The 17,612-nt window shown below is 52.4% G+C and overlaps 1 protein-coding gene across 1 annotated transcript in view; it reads right to left on the reverse strand.

The window, feature by feature from the left end:
* LOC144935857 (fibrocystin-L-like) overlaps window positions 1-17,612 on the reverse strand; it is a 159,296-nt gene that overhangs the window by 125,815 nt on the left and 15,869 nt on the right. The window contains 5 exon segments of the mRNA XM_078862684.1: window positions 231-273; window positions 1,585-1,658; window positions 14,356-14,409; window positions 15,592-15,685; window positions 17,464-17,521. Coding sequence (XP_078718810.1) covers window positions 231-273; window positions 1,585-1,658; window positions 14,356-14,409; window positions 15,592-15,685; window positions 17,464-17,521 — 323 coding nt within the window.

The raw sequence follows: 17,612 nt of genomic DNA on the forward strand, positions 1-17,612 counted from the left end.
ATTATTATTTTTCACCTACGTCACAAAGTTTGTGGCGCAGTGTGCAAACCACTACACTGCCGCTCCCCGCACACATGCACACAGCCACACAAAGATACACGCTCGTGCTCCCATGCACATACCCTCACGCACGCTATATTGTGTACGCACGCGTATACGCACATAACACCGCGAAGCTATGGTGCTACGAACGTCAATAATTTGGTCGGAAAATCAAAAGTAGTGTTTACCTTCCAAAGTCATCACTGAGGATGAAGCTCACGTTCAAGTGCCCTAGACAAAGACAACCCAAACGCTCCGGTTAGCACCACGACCAAGGGTCCAGGACACGTGCCAACTTCTCCGTTGCCGTGGGCAAGGCAACAATTCCGTTACACTTTTATTAAAATTCATAATATTTTTACAATTCATAATATTTTTGAAATTCATAATATTTTTACAATTCATAATATTTTTACAATTCATAATATTTGTACAATTCATAATATTTTTACAATTCATAATATTTTTACAATTCATAATATTTTTACAATTCATATTTTTAAAATTCATATTTTTAAAATTCATAATAATTTTACAATTCATAATATTTTAAAAATTCATAATATTTTTTTTAAATTCATAATATTTTTAAAATTCATAATATTTTTAAAATTCATAATATTTTTTTAATTCATTATATTTTTAAAAACACTCGCCAAGAGGTCAAGGTGGCTGGCAGTAAAGGAGGGATCTATTCTGGCGCGGTGGATTTCACACCTGATGATGATTGCTTGTGTTGCAGTCGAAACGTCGTGAGAATGTGTATTGTTTTATTTGTGTTATTTTATTATTTCCCTTCTACGTGACTTTACCGAAAGAACCAATAATATAAGGTAATGTAACTCAGGGAGTCAGAAATAACTACTAACATAGGCAGGTAGGATAGAAGCATCACAGCCAGTTATGACTTTACCTGGTTAATAACGTCCTTATTGACCAGGTGAAGTCATATAATCATTCGAGGATAAATAAATGTGGAAAGCGCTTCATGTTTTCGTGTAATTTGTTTAATCAGGTTATCTGTATCTGTTATTAGGGCTTAGATTAAGAACTAATAACATCTTAGGATTGAAATATGTATAATATGAGAAAATCCTAAGGGGTTCACAAACGATTTCTCGGCGAGTCGTGATACAGGGCGTTCTGTGTGTACTGTGTGTACTGTGTGTGTACTGTGTGTGTACTGTGTGTACTGTGTGTGTACTGTATGTTCTGTGTGTACTGTGTGTACTGTGTGTTCTGTGTGTACTGTGTGTACTGTGTGTGTACTGTGTGTTCTGTGTGTACTGTGTGTTCTGTGTGTACTGTGTGTACTGTGTGTACTGTGTGTGTACTGTGTGTTCTGTGTGTACTGTGTGTACTGTGTGTTCTGCATGTTATGTGTGTACTGTGTGTGTTCTGTGTGTTCTGTGTGTACTGTGTGTTCTGTGTGTACTGTGTGTTCTGTGTGCACTGTGTGTACTGTGTGTGTACTGTGTGTACTGCGTGTACTGTGTGTTCTGTGTGTTCTGTGTGTACTGCAATGGGACTTGGTGCACTTGCCAATGTAGGTGCTGGTGATATTGCAGGAGAGGTATCCCTTGTTGCTTTTTTCATTGTCCAGCTCCAGGCGGTACCTGTCCCGACGCACAGTGGGCGCGTCACACGGCACATCACACAGCGCATCACGTGGTGCATCATACGGTACAACACACAGCGCATCGCACAGCACAAACCATTACTGCCATGTGCATCGTCTCATCAGCCGGGCATACCACGCACGCAGAAAGGTACAGCACACCCTGCACCACAGCAAGCATGACAGACACGCCACGGTGGCTAGGAGATGTTAACTACCTCGCCTGGTATGGAGGAGGTCATGTGTTCCATCTCGACCCTGACGCCTGCTGTATATTTGTTATTTGCATGCCTCTCTCCTCGTGGTCACGTGAATTTTTCTCAGGGTCCTTCGGTTTGTCGCTCCACATTTAGAATCAATGTGTGTATTTAGCTGCGATAAATGTCCACGTGATAAGCCACTTCCGTGAGCTATTATTTATGGCCAGGTCGCTTCTAAAAAAGAACTATGTAGCTCAGCGGGGCCTTACATGATAACATAAAAATGGTAAAGGAATAATAATAGACTCACTGCCTGACAGCAACACCAGCAAACGTCGGGCAACCACATCAAATGCCAGCGCACTTCGTGGCACTGCCAATGGCCGTAACCGAATGAAGTGACAAAGCAATCTGAACTTGTGGATGCAAGTGGGCGTCTCTCATCACCACGTTCTTGAGTGATATCACGCACGGAGCGACATGGGAAAAAAAGGCCACGATCGCCAATGTCTGTGAAAAAAAGCCTTAGACCTCATTACATTCCTCCAGTTCTTAATACATTTTCTTATTCCGAGAGAGAAAGCAGCACAGTGAAACTGTGGACGACTTCTCTCCACGTGTCGCGCAAGAGTCCCTCCCGTGAGCGACTAGCAGGGTGAAACAGCTTGTCCCGAAACATTTCACAAGCCAGGAGGAGACAGGGATTGTGGCAGCATTAAGAGTCTCATCAGCCGAACATCCCAGCAACATTCTAAAAGCCTTGATGTGTACGTATAATTTATGACGTTGCAGCTGGACATCGCAATTACACGGGAACAGCGCCAGCTTGGTGAGCAGAGCTGAGTGAGCATTCACAGTGCATTATTAGTTAAGTGGTTAAACCACACTAATGATTCTTTTGTGTTGTGCATTACAGAGTTTTGCTTTCAAACTATACATCTGGCAGTGCATCAGCATTTGTTTAAGGGAGCCAGACTCTGCTGACGAGAAAACCGGTCCAGGGTTTTCCTTGTGTTGAACCAATGCTCCCAGAAGGCCATGGGGCTGATGGGATGTCTGAAAAACACTGAAGGGTTTTTTTTGTTTATGGAGGGAGAGATATGGCAAGGAGGCGAACTGTCCGCTGATTGAATTTGCGTGTTGAGTATTCGTATTGGGGCGAGCGACGCGATTCGAGCGCACATCCGAGGAGGCCGGTGTCTACGTGCGCGGAGAAGAGTGTGCACAAACAACCGTGGTGCACACTCGAGGCCTGAGCATCCGCGCGCGTTGACTCCGCCGTCATCGCGCAAGAACCTGATAACCTTTGCGGTGGAAAACATTGATTTGAGCGGTTGCGACACATGCGTGGTGGTCGCGGTGCCGCTCACAGATATATCATCATTCAGGCAGAAGTTGGGGTTGCGCTGTCAGCCCTCGCCGAACCGAGTGGAAGTTGGTGCGCGCAAGGGAAGCTCGCCGCAGCGTCAAGCGGCAACGTCTTGAGAAATGTTACGCGAGTCGCTGACGCTCGGTCAGTACGTCGCGCCGATGTATATATAGGTTCGCCACGATGAACTTCTCTGGGTGAATTCTAGATTTGAAGCTTTCGTGACTGCAAGGATTCATGCTCTTGGGTTTTTTTCGGGAATGTCACGTAGGTGAAAGTAAATAATACAAATAATAGAAATAATAATAGAAATAAAATATTGATACTTGATACAGTAAATCTGGCTGTGAAGGTCCCACCTGTTGACGGAGACTTGTGTTGCCTCCGAAACGTCGTGATTTATTATTTTATTTCTATTATTATTTCTATTTTTATTATTATTTATTTTCACCTACGTGACTTCACCGAAAAGACCTAAGAGTGTTCTCTGGGTGAACACAAGCGCTTGCTTCGACGCTTACAGTGGGAGGCTCCGGCAGCCGGCACACGTGGGGGGGGGGGCATCTATCTCCGTGCGCCCTCCGCTGTGCTTTTGTCTCAGCCACGCGGTCAAGTGCAATGCAGCCTTATCCAATGGTTTTGCAGGAAAACACATTCCTGCGGAGGGAGCTGGTAGGAACGTTGGGTTGCTCGGTCAATGGCCAGGGTCAACGGCGGCGTGGTGTATTCCGCAAATATGACCGACTGTGAGGGCGGGCACAAGCCGGCGTGAGTAGGTTAAACTTTGAGTTTTATAAGGGCACCACGCGGTGAGCAGCCCCTCCCCACCCAGCTCCACCCCTCCAACCTCCCACCCAGCCCCACCCTCCCCACCCAGCCCCTCCCCACCCTCCCCTCCCCTTCCCACCCAGTCCCTCCCTGCACGACGGACACAATAATCCCCTGTGGGCTGGTGTAACCAGGAGGTTCGTACCAGTATAATCACGGAAACTACATGCCTTGACAATGCACCCCGCGTGACATCAAATTATTGTTTGGTCCTCATCATATGATTTTTTAAATTAAATTACATTTTACAGATTTTATTCCGAAACTTATTCATAATGAAAGGCACTACATTGCAAGTGACTGAGTGTTTCACCTTTCAAATGACAATTTCCTGAATCGGAAGGGATATTTTTGGGGACAGGACACAGTGTTGGTGAAAGTTCCAACATGAATTGCAATACCGTCGGGGTAATCCAGCATGTGTACTATCCGTGGGTATACAATGAGGCTCCACGCAGGCGTGCTGCAGTGACTATGGTGGGGATGTCGTGCGCCAACCTTACAACACGCTCAAGCGCGTAGACTTCCGCAAGCAAAGGAAAGCCGATGTCAGTTGAGGATAAAGCAAAAAATAAGTTGACGTTCATGTTATGCAACCACGGGTGAGAGCTCAAGAGAGCAGGATAGGCATCACATTTGCAAGAGCGACCTTGGGTCACCACAATGACAAAATAAAAAATATCTACATCGGTGAAGAAATTAGAAATCGGAACAAAAACAACCAGAAGCTCACAGGGTGATTGCGGCGCCGTCCGTGATTACATCTTTTTCGGTACAATTCCCCGCGTCGCATGAACTCGTGATTTCCAGCAAAATGACAGCGAGCTTCATGCTGCACGTATGACACAGAAGGCCGCAGGGCTTACGAGAGAACAATAATCTCACAGCTGTTGCTGCCAGTGTGTGTGCGTGTATTTCACGAAAGAACGCGAGTGGAGATGGTGTGACTAAATGAACACCGAGACGTGTGTGCATGTAACTCGAACCTAACAAAACAACTAAACTGTTTTTCATTCTACCAGGTAAGGCCCACTAAGCTATAAAGCTCTTTTTCAGAAGCAATCTGGCCACAAATAGAATCTCAACAAAGTGGCTCATCAAATGGATATTTAAAGCAGCCAAATACTCCAAACGAATGTTTGTAAATGTGGAGGGGAAAACCCGAGGCCCCAGATACAAATCCATACGACCACGGGGAGAGAGGCATGCAAACTCCCAATATGCAGGCGTCAAGATCGGGATTGAACCCACGACCTCCTTGTATGCCAGGCGAGGTAGTTCACATCTCGCCACCATTAGCGCCCTGCCACGGCCGCGCACATGGATCGCAGGCCACGCGGCTCAGCGGCAGTGCGAGTGGCTCGCAAAGCGAAAATCCGCAAGTTCAAATCCCCGTCGAGGATCTGACTCATCATCCCTGCGGGGCCGATTTTTAAAAAGCTGACAAATTTTGTGTGGAAATCGACAGCGTTTGGTGCCACGGAGAGCCTCGCCTGTGTAGTGGTGGTATTGACGTGCGCCGACTGTGACAGTGATGGATCACGGGGCGGCGCGGGGTGCGGGGTTGGGCACGCGTTGTGGGCGTGGTGTGGACGCGCGCGCCGGGAGTGACAGATGACGGGGCGGCGCGGCGTGGGTGGTGAGGCACGATGAGATGTGGGAAAACAGGATCGTAGCCAGCGCCCGGCGATTGGTCGAATAAGTGGGTGCTCGCAGCGACGTCCGCAGGTGGGGTATAAAGGGGGACGCGCGAGAGCACTCGGGGAGAGTTACCCAGTTGAAGACCCGAAGACGGAGCTGAAGACCTAGTGCCCCGAGACCCCTAGTCCCGCCGTCCTTGTGGGGACCGGGGCCCTGTGTGGCTCGGAGGCGAGGCTGTGGGACCCGGGGTCCGACGCCCCCGTGGGTCGGGCTGGGGACCCACAGTCGAGACGGATACCCCGGGCAGGGAGTGTCCCGAGTAGCTCAGTGGCGTTAGTCGCCGAGTAGCTAAGTGGATGTTGGTCATCCGAGTAGCTCAGTGGGCGTTAGTCGCTAAGTGGATGTTGGTCATCCGAGTAGCTCCGTGGCGTTAGTCGCCGAGTAGCTAAGTGGGTGTTTGTCACCCGAGATACTAAGTGGATGTTGGTCATCCGAGTAGCTCAGTGGGCGTTAGTCGCCAAGTAGCTAAGTGGGTGTTTGTCACCCGAGATACAAAGTAGGTGTTAGTCACCTGTAAACGAGTTTGATAAAATAAAGAGTGTGTTACCCGTGAAGTCGTCTCCCGCCGAGTTACTACATTACAACTGGCGTCAGAAGTAAACCTGTCTTCAAGAAGTATGGACACGAGGAAGACTACCCGTACCCACGAGCGAGGTCGGGACGACGACGGCGTACCGGGGACACCGACCTCGGGAGTAGAGGACGAGGAGTTGCCGCCGATGCAGCACTTCGCGGTGATGGCCGACGCTCCGCTTGCCTCCGACACCAGCCTCCAGGACGCGCACTCCCGGTTGGCGGAGTTGCTACTCGCCGCCGCCGCTGTCTTGGCCGACATCTCCGTTCCGGCGAGCGGAAAAACGGCTGCGGGGGTCGTGGAGGAAGCGACGTTGGAGGATTCCCGCCAAAAGGCGCTTCGCGCCAAAAGTCTGGAAGTTGCCGCCGTTTTTGGGGGGCCGCCACCGATTGGCGGGAAAGACGGACGCCACGTGGCCGGACACCTCCGCGCAGCGCAGCCCACGTCATCAGCGCGCGCCGGAGCCCTCCATTTTGCGCCTGACAACCGAGCCGACATTTTACACAACTACAGCGGAGCGCGGGAAAATCTCTCCGACGTCGACGACGATCGGGTCCTCCAGCAAAGATTGCCCGCGCTGTCGGCGTTCAAGGCGGATGGGGGCGACTGGGGAGCCTTCCAACGAAGGTTCCTCGCTCATCAGGAGATGTCGGGGTGGTCCGACACCACTGCCCTGCGTGCGTTGCCAGCGATGCTTGACGACGACGCGCTTGCAGCCTTCACATCTGCTGCAAGGTCGTCCCGCTCTACGCTCCAGGCCGCACTACACCTGATGGCGAAGGTGTTCGGGCCGCCCTCCACGTGTCGCCACCAGTTCTACGATCGGCGGAAGGTGGCTGGAGAAACGACGCTCGCCTATCGCACGGCACTACTCGCCTTGGCGGACGCAGCTTTTCCCCGCATGGATAAGGAGGGGAAGGACGCCATGGTGACGGAGCAGCTGCTGGTGTTGGCCCACGAGTTGGGGGTCCCCATCAACGTGGCGGACGAGATGGATATCTGCTCCCTGGCGATCGCCACGAGCATCCACGCGTACGAGGTCCTCAAACGCAAGCCGGGGGTCGTCTGCAAATGGGCGGGGAACGCGGCACTGGCCGCCACGATCGCCGAACCTCAGCCAGCTGCGGTGCAGGAGCAGGCCTTCGCTGCATCGCGTCCGGGGGAGTGGAGAACGGGAGGTCGTTCACCCACACGTTCGCCCCGCAAGCTGCAGCAACCGAAACCTACGACGTCCGTCGTCTGCTACAACTGCGGCCTTCGGGGTCACGTCGCAGCCGGGTGCCGGGCCCCGCGTCAGCGCGCCACAGGACCACGTCGGGACGACGACCAGGGCCACAAGTCATCCCAACAAAACCCGGCAAGTCGCGGCACCTCACACGTTCGGTCCACAAACACGGCACATTCGGGTCGCCGCTTCGCGGTGGGGGGTTCGCGGCTGGGTGCCGGGGGTTCATTTCGGCGAGGGGGGTCCGTACGCGGCCCGCAAGCAGTCGAGTGGTCCGAATTGGCCCACAGGATTGTGGCTGCGTCGGCCGGGTCGTCCGTGGTAACGGGGTTCATTGACGGGGTTGAGGTCCGGGTGCTTGTTGACACGGGTGCGTCGGCCACCATCATCTCGGACCTTATTTATAACATTCTTCCCGTCCAAAGTAGACCCCTTCTGCCAGTAGACGTGCCATTTTATGCGGCGAATGGGGGATCCCTGGGGATCATCGGCCAGATTCGGGCGACTATTTGCATTGGTGACATCAAATTGGCGGGCCCTATTTTTGTATCATCATCGCTGGCCGTTCCCTGTTTGCTAGGTACGGACTTTTTGTCCAAAATGCCCATCAAAATTCTTATAGATCAGGCCTGCATAGAGCTTCCGTCAGGTCGGCGGGTTGCGTTCTTGTCGAGCCCTACCAAAATGCGCACGGTTTGTGCGACGGTGCAGGCGCTGGCGACTCACACTGTACGGGTGCCCCCGGGATCGCAAATGTTAGTACCCCTTCGGTTCAGGAAGCCACTCGAGGTGGGTGCGGAGGCACAGGGGGTGCTGTTGGGGCCGTCTAACAGAGCCAGTAGGGGCCTCGACTTAGCGGTTGCTCAAACCATGGTGAGAGGGGACAGTGAGCCGTTCGTAATGGTCCTGAATACGGGGTCGCGGCCGGCCGTAATTGCGCAGGGAACGGTGCTGGCTCACGCCGCGCCGCTACCCGTTGAGGAACGGCTCGTGGCTCAAGCAGATTTCACTGTTAAGTCGCATCCTCCAAGTGATGAGGGGACTGAGTGGTTGGACTCGTTGTGTGCCGGTTCTGCTAACTTGTCCGCGGTGCAATTGGGAGCATTGAGGGGTTTGCTAATCGAGTTTGCTGACGTGTTCAGCAAACATAAGTACGATATCGGCTGCACTGACCTGTTGCGCCACCACATAGCTACAGGGGACGCGGCCCCTATTCGTCAGAATCCCTTCCGGCTCAGCCCAGCCGAGAAGGAACATGTGCAATCGGCGGTTAATGATATGTTGGCGGCCGATATCATTTCGCCCTCTTCTAGTCCGTGGGGTGCTCCTATTGTCCTAGTAAAGAAACAGGACGGGTCCTTGCGGTTTTGTGTCGATTTCCGCCGCTTAAACAAAATCTCGATGGCGGATGCGTATCCGCTCCCCAGGATGGATGAGTCGCTGGATGCCTTGGCGGGAGCGCAGTTTTTTTCCACACTCGATCTGCTTTCTGGATTTTGGCAATTGCCACTCGATAACGAGTCTAAACCTAAAACTGCTTTCCGGACACCTGGGGGCCTATTTGAATTCAACCGTTTGCCCATGGGCTTACATTCCGCTCCCGCCACGTTCCAGAGACTCATGGAATTGGTTTTGTCGGGCCTCCAATGGGATACCTGTTTGATTTATCTCGACGATATCATCGTCTTTAGTCGGACTTTCGAGGAGCACCTCCAGCGACTGAGAGCGGTGTTCCTCAGGATGCGTTCCGCTAAGCTTAAATTTAAACCGGCTAAATGTTTTCTGCTTCGGGAATCGGTCAGGTATTTGGGCCATATCGTGAGTCGTTCAGGGATCTCGACGGACCCTGCTAAGACGCATTGCGTCAGCTCATGGCCAACGCCAACCTCGGTCACGGAGGTTCGTAGTTTCATTGGTTTCGCCTCCTATTACCGTCGTTTTGTCAAGCAATTTGCCACCATAGCCAGGCCCCTGCACGCTTTGACGGCTAAGGGTGTGAGGTTTCACTGGGGGGCGGAAGAGGAGGCTGCGTTCTGCTCCCTCCGTGACGCCTTGGTGCAGGCTCCCCCCTTGTGTTACCCCGATTTCACACAACCGTTTTTGCTTGACACAGACGCCAGCAATACGGGTATCAGGGGGGTGCTCTCACAGGTGGTCGGGGGGGTTGAACGGGTGGTCGCCTACGGTAGTAGAGTTCTTTCCCCCGCCGAACAACGCTATTGCGTAACTCGTCGTGAATTGTTAGCCATTGTGTTTTTTACACAGCAATTCCGGCCGTATCTTTACGGCCGTCATTTTACGGTCCGTACGGACCATGCGGCTCTACAATACGCTATGCGCGTGGCCCAGCCATCGGGCCAATTGTCCCGATGGTTGGAGGTCCTTCAAGACTACCAATTCACGACGATTTACCGCAAGGGGTTGCGACGCTCAAATGCGGACGCCTTGTCGCGGTTGCCTCCGTGCACGGACTGCACGTGTTTGTTGGGATCGGCGCGGTGCAAACCCCCGGTTGCCGGCACCCCGGGAGTTGCGCTCGCCGCCACTGACACCCCGGGAGAGGACGCCCCCACGGGGAGGGATTCGCTGTTGTCGTTGCCCCTCATTGAGTGGGGCCGCCTCCAGATGTCCGACAGCTCCCTACTTACGCTACGTCGGAAAGTTGGCGCTCCCGAGGTAGGGGAGGCGCGGGTCGGTTCCTGGGTGTGCAGACAGGGCCTTTTGATGAAGTGGGACAACATGTCCCGGCGTCACGTGCTCGTTGTGCCTGTTGCTATGCGGGGTAGGGTTGTTCTGGCAGCTCATGAACGGCTCATGCATCTGGGTTTTCACAAAACGCTCGCCCTAATCCAGCGAGACTATTATTGGCCGGGGATGGGTAACGACGTGGCGAATATTCTTAAGGGATGCGTAGGGTGCGCCAAAAGGAAACCGCCACCATTGGCAGCTAATCCACCGCTGCAATCCATTCAGGTTTCGCGCATAAACGAATTGGTAGCGTTGGACATCTTGGGGCCCTTTCCGGCTACACCAAGGGGAAATAGGTTCCTGCTGGTTGGCGTGGAATACTTCACCCGATGGCCTATGGCATGGCCGCTCGCCAACCAGTCGGCTGCGGCGGTGGCGGACGCCTTTGTCCAGGGTTATGTTTTGGACAAGGGCGCCCCCGAACGCTTGCTGACGGATCAAGGAAAGAATTTTTCGAGCGTTTTGTTGCGCGAGGTGTGCGACCTGTTGGGTACAAAGAAAGTGCGTACTTCCCCCTACCACCCGCAGACTGACGGGATGGTTGAGCGTCTGAATAGGACGATTACGTCTATGTTGTGCCAACAGGTCTGCGACGATCAGGTTGATTGGGACTTACAGGTGCCGGGGGTACTCGCGGCCTATCGAATGGCCGCTCATGCGGCGACGGGGTTTTCCCCATTTTTTCTTATGTATGGGCGGGAGGCCGATCCGGCCATGGACGTCCAACTGGGGATTTCCCAGCCACGTGCAAAATCTAAATTGGCAGACCACATCAAATTTAATATCGCCAAATTGACTGAAGCGCGGGAGGCGGCAAGGTTGAATTCGCGGTCGCGGCAAATTGCGAACGAGAAATTGCATGAGCGGAGGGTGCATACGCATGATTGGAAACCAGGCGATAAGGCCTGGCTGCATTGTCCACATGCACCGTTGGCTACGTCCCCCAAGTTGTTGAGACCTTGGAGGGGACCGGTGGAAATTGTGCGGGTTGCACGACCCCAGAGTATACAGATTAAATGGGGGAAACGCCGTTGGTACGTGCACCCCTCCCGACTGAAGCCCTATGCGGCACCGTGTGACCCCGTTCTGTGCCGTGACGACCGGGCGTGTGATGTGACTGTCGACTCGGGGAGGGAGGTGTCGCAGGCTGATCCTCACGTGTCTCCACCTGACCCACCCCCAGGTGCCTCGGGCTTGACGGCTGCTGACCGTCGAGAGCCTGAACCCCGGGGCACGCACGGGTCCTCGATGCCTGGCCGATGTCTTCCTGAACCGCCGGCACCACCGGACGTTCAACCGCGTCTGGTGCCGTACGACGGACCGGCAAGGCGGACTCGGGCTAGGGCTCAACAATTTTCATGAAGACGTTTTTTTCTCTACACCGAGCTCGCCCGGTGTTCCCCTCTGCCGGGGTAATGTCCCGTTGTAGGGACGCTCGGAAAAAGAAGGGGACACTGCACGAGTCGAAAGAAAAAAAAAAAATTTCCATTTATTTTCCTTTTTGCATACACATTGCTATTGTCACTCGCCGGTTTGTATATATTGTTCTATTGTCGCGGTGGCACTGGTTGATGGCTGCGGATGGTAGTGTTCGCGTCGTGTTGTGTTGTTACGTTAGTTGTTCTTGTTGTTGTGTTGTGTTACGGGGCACACAGGGCGGTTTGTATATTTTTATAGCAGCCGGGTCGGCTGCGAGCTATGTGGTAGGGGGTGATGTAGTGGTGGTATTGACGTGCGCCGACTGTGACAGTGATGGATCACGGGGCGGCGCGGGGTGCGGGGTTGGGCACGCGTTGTGGGCGTGGTGTGGACGCGCGCGCCGGGAGTGACAGATGACGGGGCGGCGCGGCGTGGGTGGTGAGGCACGATGAGATGTGGGAAAACAGGATCGTAGCCAGCGCCCGGCGATTGGTCGAATAAGTGGGTGCTCGCAGCGACGTCCGCAGGTGGGGTATAAAGGGGGACGCGCGAGAGCACTCGGGGAGAGTTACCCAGTTGAAGACCCGAAGACGGAGCTGAAGACCTAGTGCCCCGAGACCCCTAGTCCCGCCGTCCTTGTGGGGACCGGGGCCCTGTGTGGCTCGGAGGCGAGGCTGTGGGACCCGGGGTCCGACGCCCCCGTGGGTCGGGCTGGGGACCCACAGTCGAGACGGATACCCCGGGCAGGGAGTGTCCCGAGTAGCTCAGTGGCGTTAGTCGCCGAGTAGCTAAGTGGATGTTGGTCATCCGAGTAGCTCAGTGGGCGTTAGTCGCTAAGTGGATGTTGGTCATCCGAGTAGCTCCGTGGCGTTAGTCGCCGAGTAGCTAAGTGGGTGTTTGTCACCCGAGATACTAAGTGGATGTTGGTCATCCGAGTAGCTCAGTGGGCGTTAGTCGCCAAGTAGCTAAGTGGGTGTTTGTCACCCGAGATACAAAGTAGGTGTTAGTCACCTGTAAACGAGTTTGATAAAATAAAGAGTGTGTTACCCGTGAAGTCGTCTCCCGCCGAGTTACTACATTACACCTGCACCCATGGGAAGGCGGACTTCCAACCTGCCGTGGGCAGAAGGTGAGCACCAAATGCCTCGATGCGCATTCGAAGGAGCAGAAGATGGCTCAGAATGCGCGTGAGGTAGCTGCGTAGTGAGCGTTGCGCTCCCCCCCCCCCCCCCCCCCCCGTCTAGCCACCCCGGTGCTGGAAAGCGGTGGAAACGTGTCCGTGATAATAATGATCACGTGAAGTAGGAGTGTCGTGCCAAAGTAAGGGCAGCCTGGGCGTGCGCTTTGCCCTTTATAAGGAGTTGCGGAACAGAAATCGAGAGTGATTCCAATTGCATGCTCGACCCAATGCTCAACCCCATGCTTAAGCCCACGCAACAGGATCTACAAATCGCGCTCGATCCCGCGCTGGAAGTCGCAACGATTACCGTACAGCGATTACGGGATCGAAGCTTTCCATCCGTTGCTCATTGTTGTGGCCTTGCTTCTATCCCGTTGGGTATATGAGGCTCGCGCGTGCATAATCCCTCCGTATATACTGTGTATCGCAGACACTCATTCTGTCGCACACCACGCCGCCAGCTTGCCGTGCCCATGTAGCATCGCGTGCGGTGGGCGCGAGCTCAGGAGCAGTTGTCGAGGACATTGGGGGATTTGCCACGGAGCAATGAGGCTGATATAAACATTTTAAACCGGACTGGTACAATGAATTCATTCTTTTACATTCAGTGACTTGCTGACCATTTTCTCTATTTTTCACTCCTATCGTGCATTGTTGTATTGTTTGTTGGTGTAACTTTCTGGCCCCGTGCTCATGCTGGACATCTGCGAAAAAGAGCTTCATAGCTCATCGGATTCCTCCTCCGGTCTAAACAAAGATTCTAAATCTGACGCACGATGCAAGCGGCGTGGGGCCACGCCGCAGAAACAAACACGAAAACACACGCGGCGTGGAACAAGTAATCCCATGATGCAGGTTTTTTGGGTTAGATCGCGTACATATATGTGCCGTTAAACCTGCCACCACCCGACACAGCCAATTGGTAAGGTTTATCATGTAAACAGAACGTGCTAATTCGTTACTGGTACAGCACACCGATGTGTTGGAGAGCAAAGCCCAAAACACCTGTATTATGGATAATATTGGTCACGAAATCCTACGTGTTCAATGAAAGCAATCCCAGCGGCTTGGAGTAGCAGCTGCTGAAGAGGAGACACGCGCATGCACAGAGAGAGTCTCTGTGTACTTACACGTGAAGTCACAGGGTCATAGGTGTGACGGGTGGAGTGCGTGGTCGTAAGAGTGGTGAGGAGCGAGTGGCCTTTGTCTTTAATGGGGAGCAGTGATGTCGTGGTTAGCAGCGGGCTGCCCTACGAACCTGGCCACCCGAGTTCGATTCCCGCTCATGGCCAACAACGGCAATGATTATCTGGGGGACCTTTGCATTTGTCTCTGGAGTGAGTAGTTAGCGATGAGTAGTGAGGAGTGGTGGAGAGTGAGGGGTGAGGAGTATGCTCTCTGTACTCGGCGTGTGAGCGAACGAGCGAGTGAGTGCTGTGTGGCTCACTCACAGGGAGTCAGAGTTGGGCAACAGCAGCTCGCAGGGCATGCCTCCTGCATAGGCCCTGCGGGTCACACACACACAGACACAAAGTCCCCCACAGCCCCGCTCACTCTCGCCGCACCATCACGAACGCATCACTCACCCGTGTGCTGTTTCATTCAGACGCTGTCGCCTCGACAGACCCGGTTTTCACCTGAGGACGGCTGCTTGCGTTGTGGCCGAAACGTCGTGAGAATTATTTTATTATGTTTTATTTGTATTATTTTATTACTTCCCTTCTACGTGACTTTACCGAAAGAACCAAGAAGACTCACCAGGGAGTGAAGCAGGTTCTGCCGTGCCCGCGGGAAATTTTATAATAACAAAGCATTCGCTGTAGCCTTATATAGTAAAGTGTTATCAACCAATAAATGAGTGTTTACCTGTGGGAGGAGACCAGAGTACCCAGAGAAAGCCCACGCGTGCGAGGGGGAAACACTCTATCCCACACAGAAAGAACAGGTGGAGTCCACATTTTCGCTGTGCTGCCTTCTGGCAAGCCAGGGGTACGAATCCTCCTCGATGACCACGGGAAGGGAGTTTCACGCCAACCCTCGCTGCCTCCGCAGTGCTGGATTACAGGCCAGATGCAAAGCCACCACCACCAGCGTTGTGCGTAGAAAAGCTCTCCAGACTACCATCACAAAACACTGAATGTATGGCGATAATGTCGATTACAGTTTAACACGTAGGCTTTCGCGACCAATATTATTCATAATCAACGTTTTTGGGTTTAGATGGCGTTATTTATAAATGTGTCTTAACCCTCCACCACCCGACACGGCCAATCAGTAAAAAAGTGTCACGTTGACAAAAGACAAATAGTTCACTGCTTTAGCCCACCGGTGTGTTGAAGCGTGAAACCACAAAATTCTGGCGAATTGCCCGATGATGCTGGATGCAATTACCAGCGAAACGTCGTACTCAAATTGTAAATGTTGTGGTTTCACGCTTCAACACACCAGTGGGCTAAATCAGTGAACTATTTGTCTTTTGTCAACGTGACACTTTTTTACTGATTGGCCGTGTCGGGTGGTGGAGGGTTACGACACATTTATAAATAACGCGATCTAAACCCAAAAACGTTGATTATGAATGTCGATTACGCCGCCATGTGTCTGTCCCAACGAGCAGCGGTGGGACAGAGACGCAAGTGTTGACCAGCAGTGCCGAGCGAGGTGGAGGAAGAGGAGCAGGTGGTCACCTTTGAACCCGAGTGGACTTCCCGTTGGTGCTCAAGGCCACGTTGTTGCCGTACACGCTCGTGTACACGTTCCCTCGCAGCGTCACCACGGTGCCTGTTCACCACCATCGACATCACCGTCGCCAACATCATCAACGTCGTCACCGTCAAAATCACCATCGTGTACACGCGCCATCTCACCGTCAGCCATGTTTCATCGCTCACCACCATCAACATCTCCCGGTTAAGCTGAAGTTCAACTTGTATTTAAATAAAGGCCAATGCCACAAACGAATTCGTTGCAAATCGCTTCAGTTCATACGTCCACCGTGGATGACAAAGCCATTGAATTCAGATCGCGCTCAGACAAATGAGGGTACACTTTACACGGGGATCTGGACAGCAGCAAAGAACGATGCGTCCGCTCGTACAAAACAAATAGAAACATTAAATACAAGAGACACACTCATAAACGCAGCGATTAAAACGCTAAAACAGCGGCGATGTGCCAATAATAGAACCTACGTCACAGGTATGCAATGTACGTAACACAGGCGAATCGCTGAACACATGAACGTGAGGGTAAATAAACTAAACTATATTATTTGGGTCTTTCGGTAAAGTCACGTAGATAGAAATAACAATATCACGACGTTTCGATCGCAACGCAAACAATCGTCATCCGTCAACCACCTAATGACGATTGCTTGCGTTGCGATCGAAACGTCGTGATATTTGTATTTCTATCTACGTGACTTTGCCGAAAGCCCCAAAGAATATGTATTCCTGCAGTCACGAAAGCTTTAAGTCAAGATTTAAACTAAACTATGTTTTATCTTACCCCACTGAGCTATACTGCTCATTTTGCAGAAGCGACCTGGTCACAAATGATAGCTCAATTAAGTGGCTCGTTACATGGAGATTTATAACTAAAACAGATTTTTCGAAATGTGGAGAGAGAAACCGGACGACCCGGAGGAAAATCCTCGCGACCAAGGGGAGAACGTGCAAACTCCAAATATACAGGCGTAAGGGTCGGGATCGAACACCACAACCCTCCTGCATCCCAGGTGAGGTAGTTAACATCTCGCCACAGTGGCGCCCCTTGACACAGCGTCGAGTGAAATGTACGTTCAGAAGAAGATGCCCGAGCAATGAAACCCAAACCACCTTTTCCCCTCTCCGCCGAGAACATGCAACAGAGTTTGCGAAACGCTGGTGGCTTGTGCGACCGAAAATCAGGGCAATTGGTGGTTGCTGGAGGCGGGGGCTATGTGCACGTTTATGTCACGCCCCGGAATTTGAGTGCTGCAAAAGATATAGATGAAATTTTGACTTGAAACTTTCGTGACCGCAGGAATTCAGAGTCTTTGGTTCTTTCGGTAAAGTCACGGAGATAGAAAAATAATATTATTTTATTTTTATTATTTTTATCCACTTTATTTTTTTATTTTATTTTTTCTATCTACGTGACTTTACCGAAAGAACCAAAAAATATAAAGATAAAGATCCTCTGTACAGCTTTAACAGACTGTTGGGGCAAGTGCTGTTAGAGAGCACCTATGATGGCCGGCACGGCACACGAAGGGGGTGGGTGGCCAGCACTACGCCTGGCTACCTTTGTTTCCCTATTAGCGATGTTTACACACCACACCAGGTACTCATTTGATGCCGAGTCGACCTAGGGGAGGCCCAGGATCAGTTCCAGACAATCGTCACTGGTGTTGGCCATGAGCGGCAATCGAACATGGGTGGCCGGGTTCGTAGCGCAGCGCGCTAACCACTACACCACCGCCGTACAGAACGGGGATGCACACCACGTACATGCTGATGTTGTACTTTACGGTGACAATGAGGTTCGGTGGTGGGGGGGGGCGTTGGACGCACGCTCACCTGGGGGGCCGGACGTGGGGCTGATCGATTCGATGTACGGCGTTTTCCACATTTCGGTCTGCAGGGACGGAGGCGCGTGTGTGAACAGCGAGGACAGATTAATCCCCCTCAAGCACAACTCCCGTATCTCACCACACGCAACTCACTCT

Source organism: Lampetra fluviatilis, chromosome 14 (assembly GCF_964198595.1).
Source record: "Lampetra fluviatilis chromosome 14, kcLamFluv1.1, whole genome shotgun sequence".
Lineage (NCBI taxonomy): Eukaryota > Metazoa > Chordata > Hyperoartia > Petromyzontiformes > Petromyzontidae > Lampetra > Lampetra fluviatilis.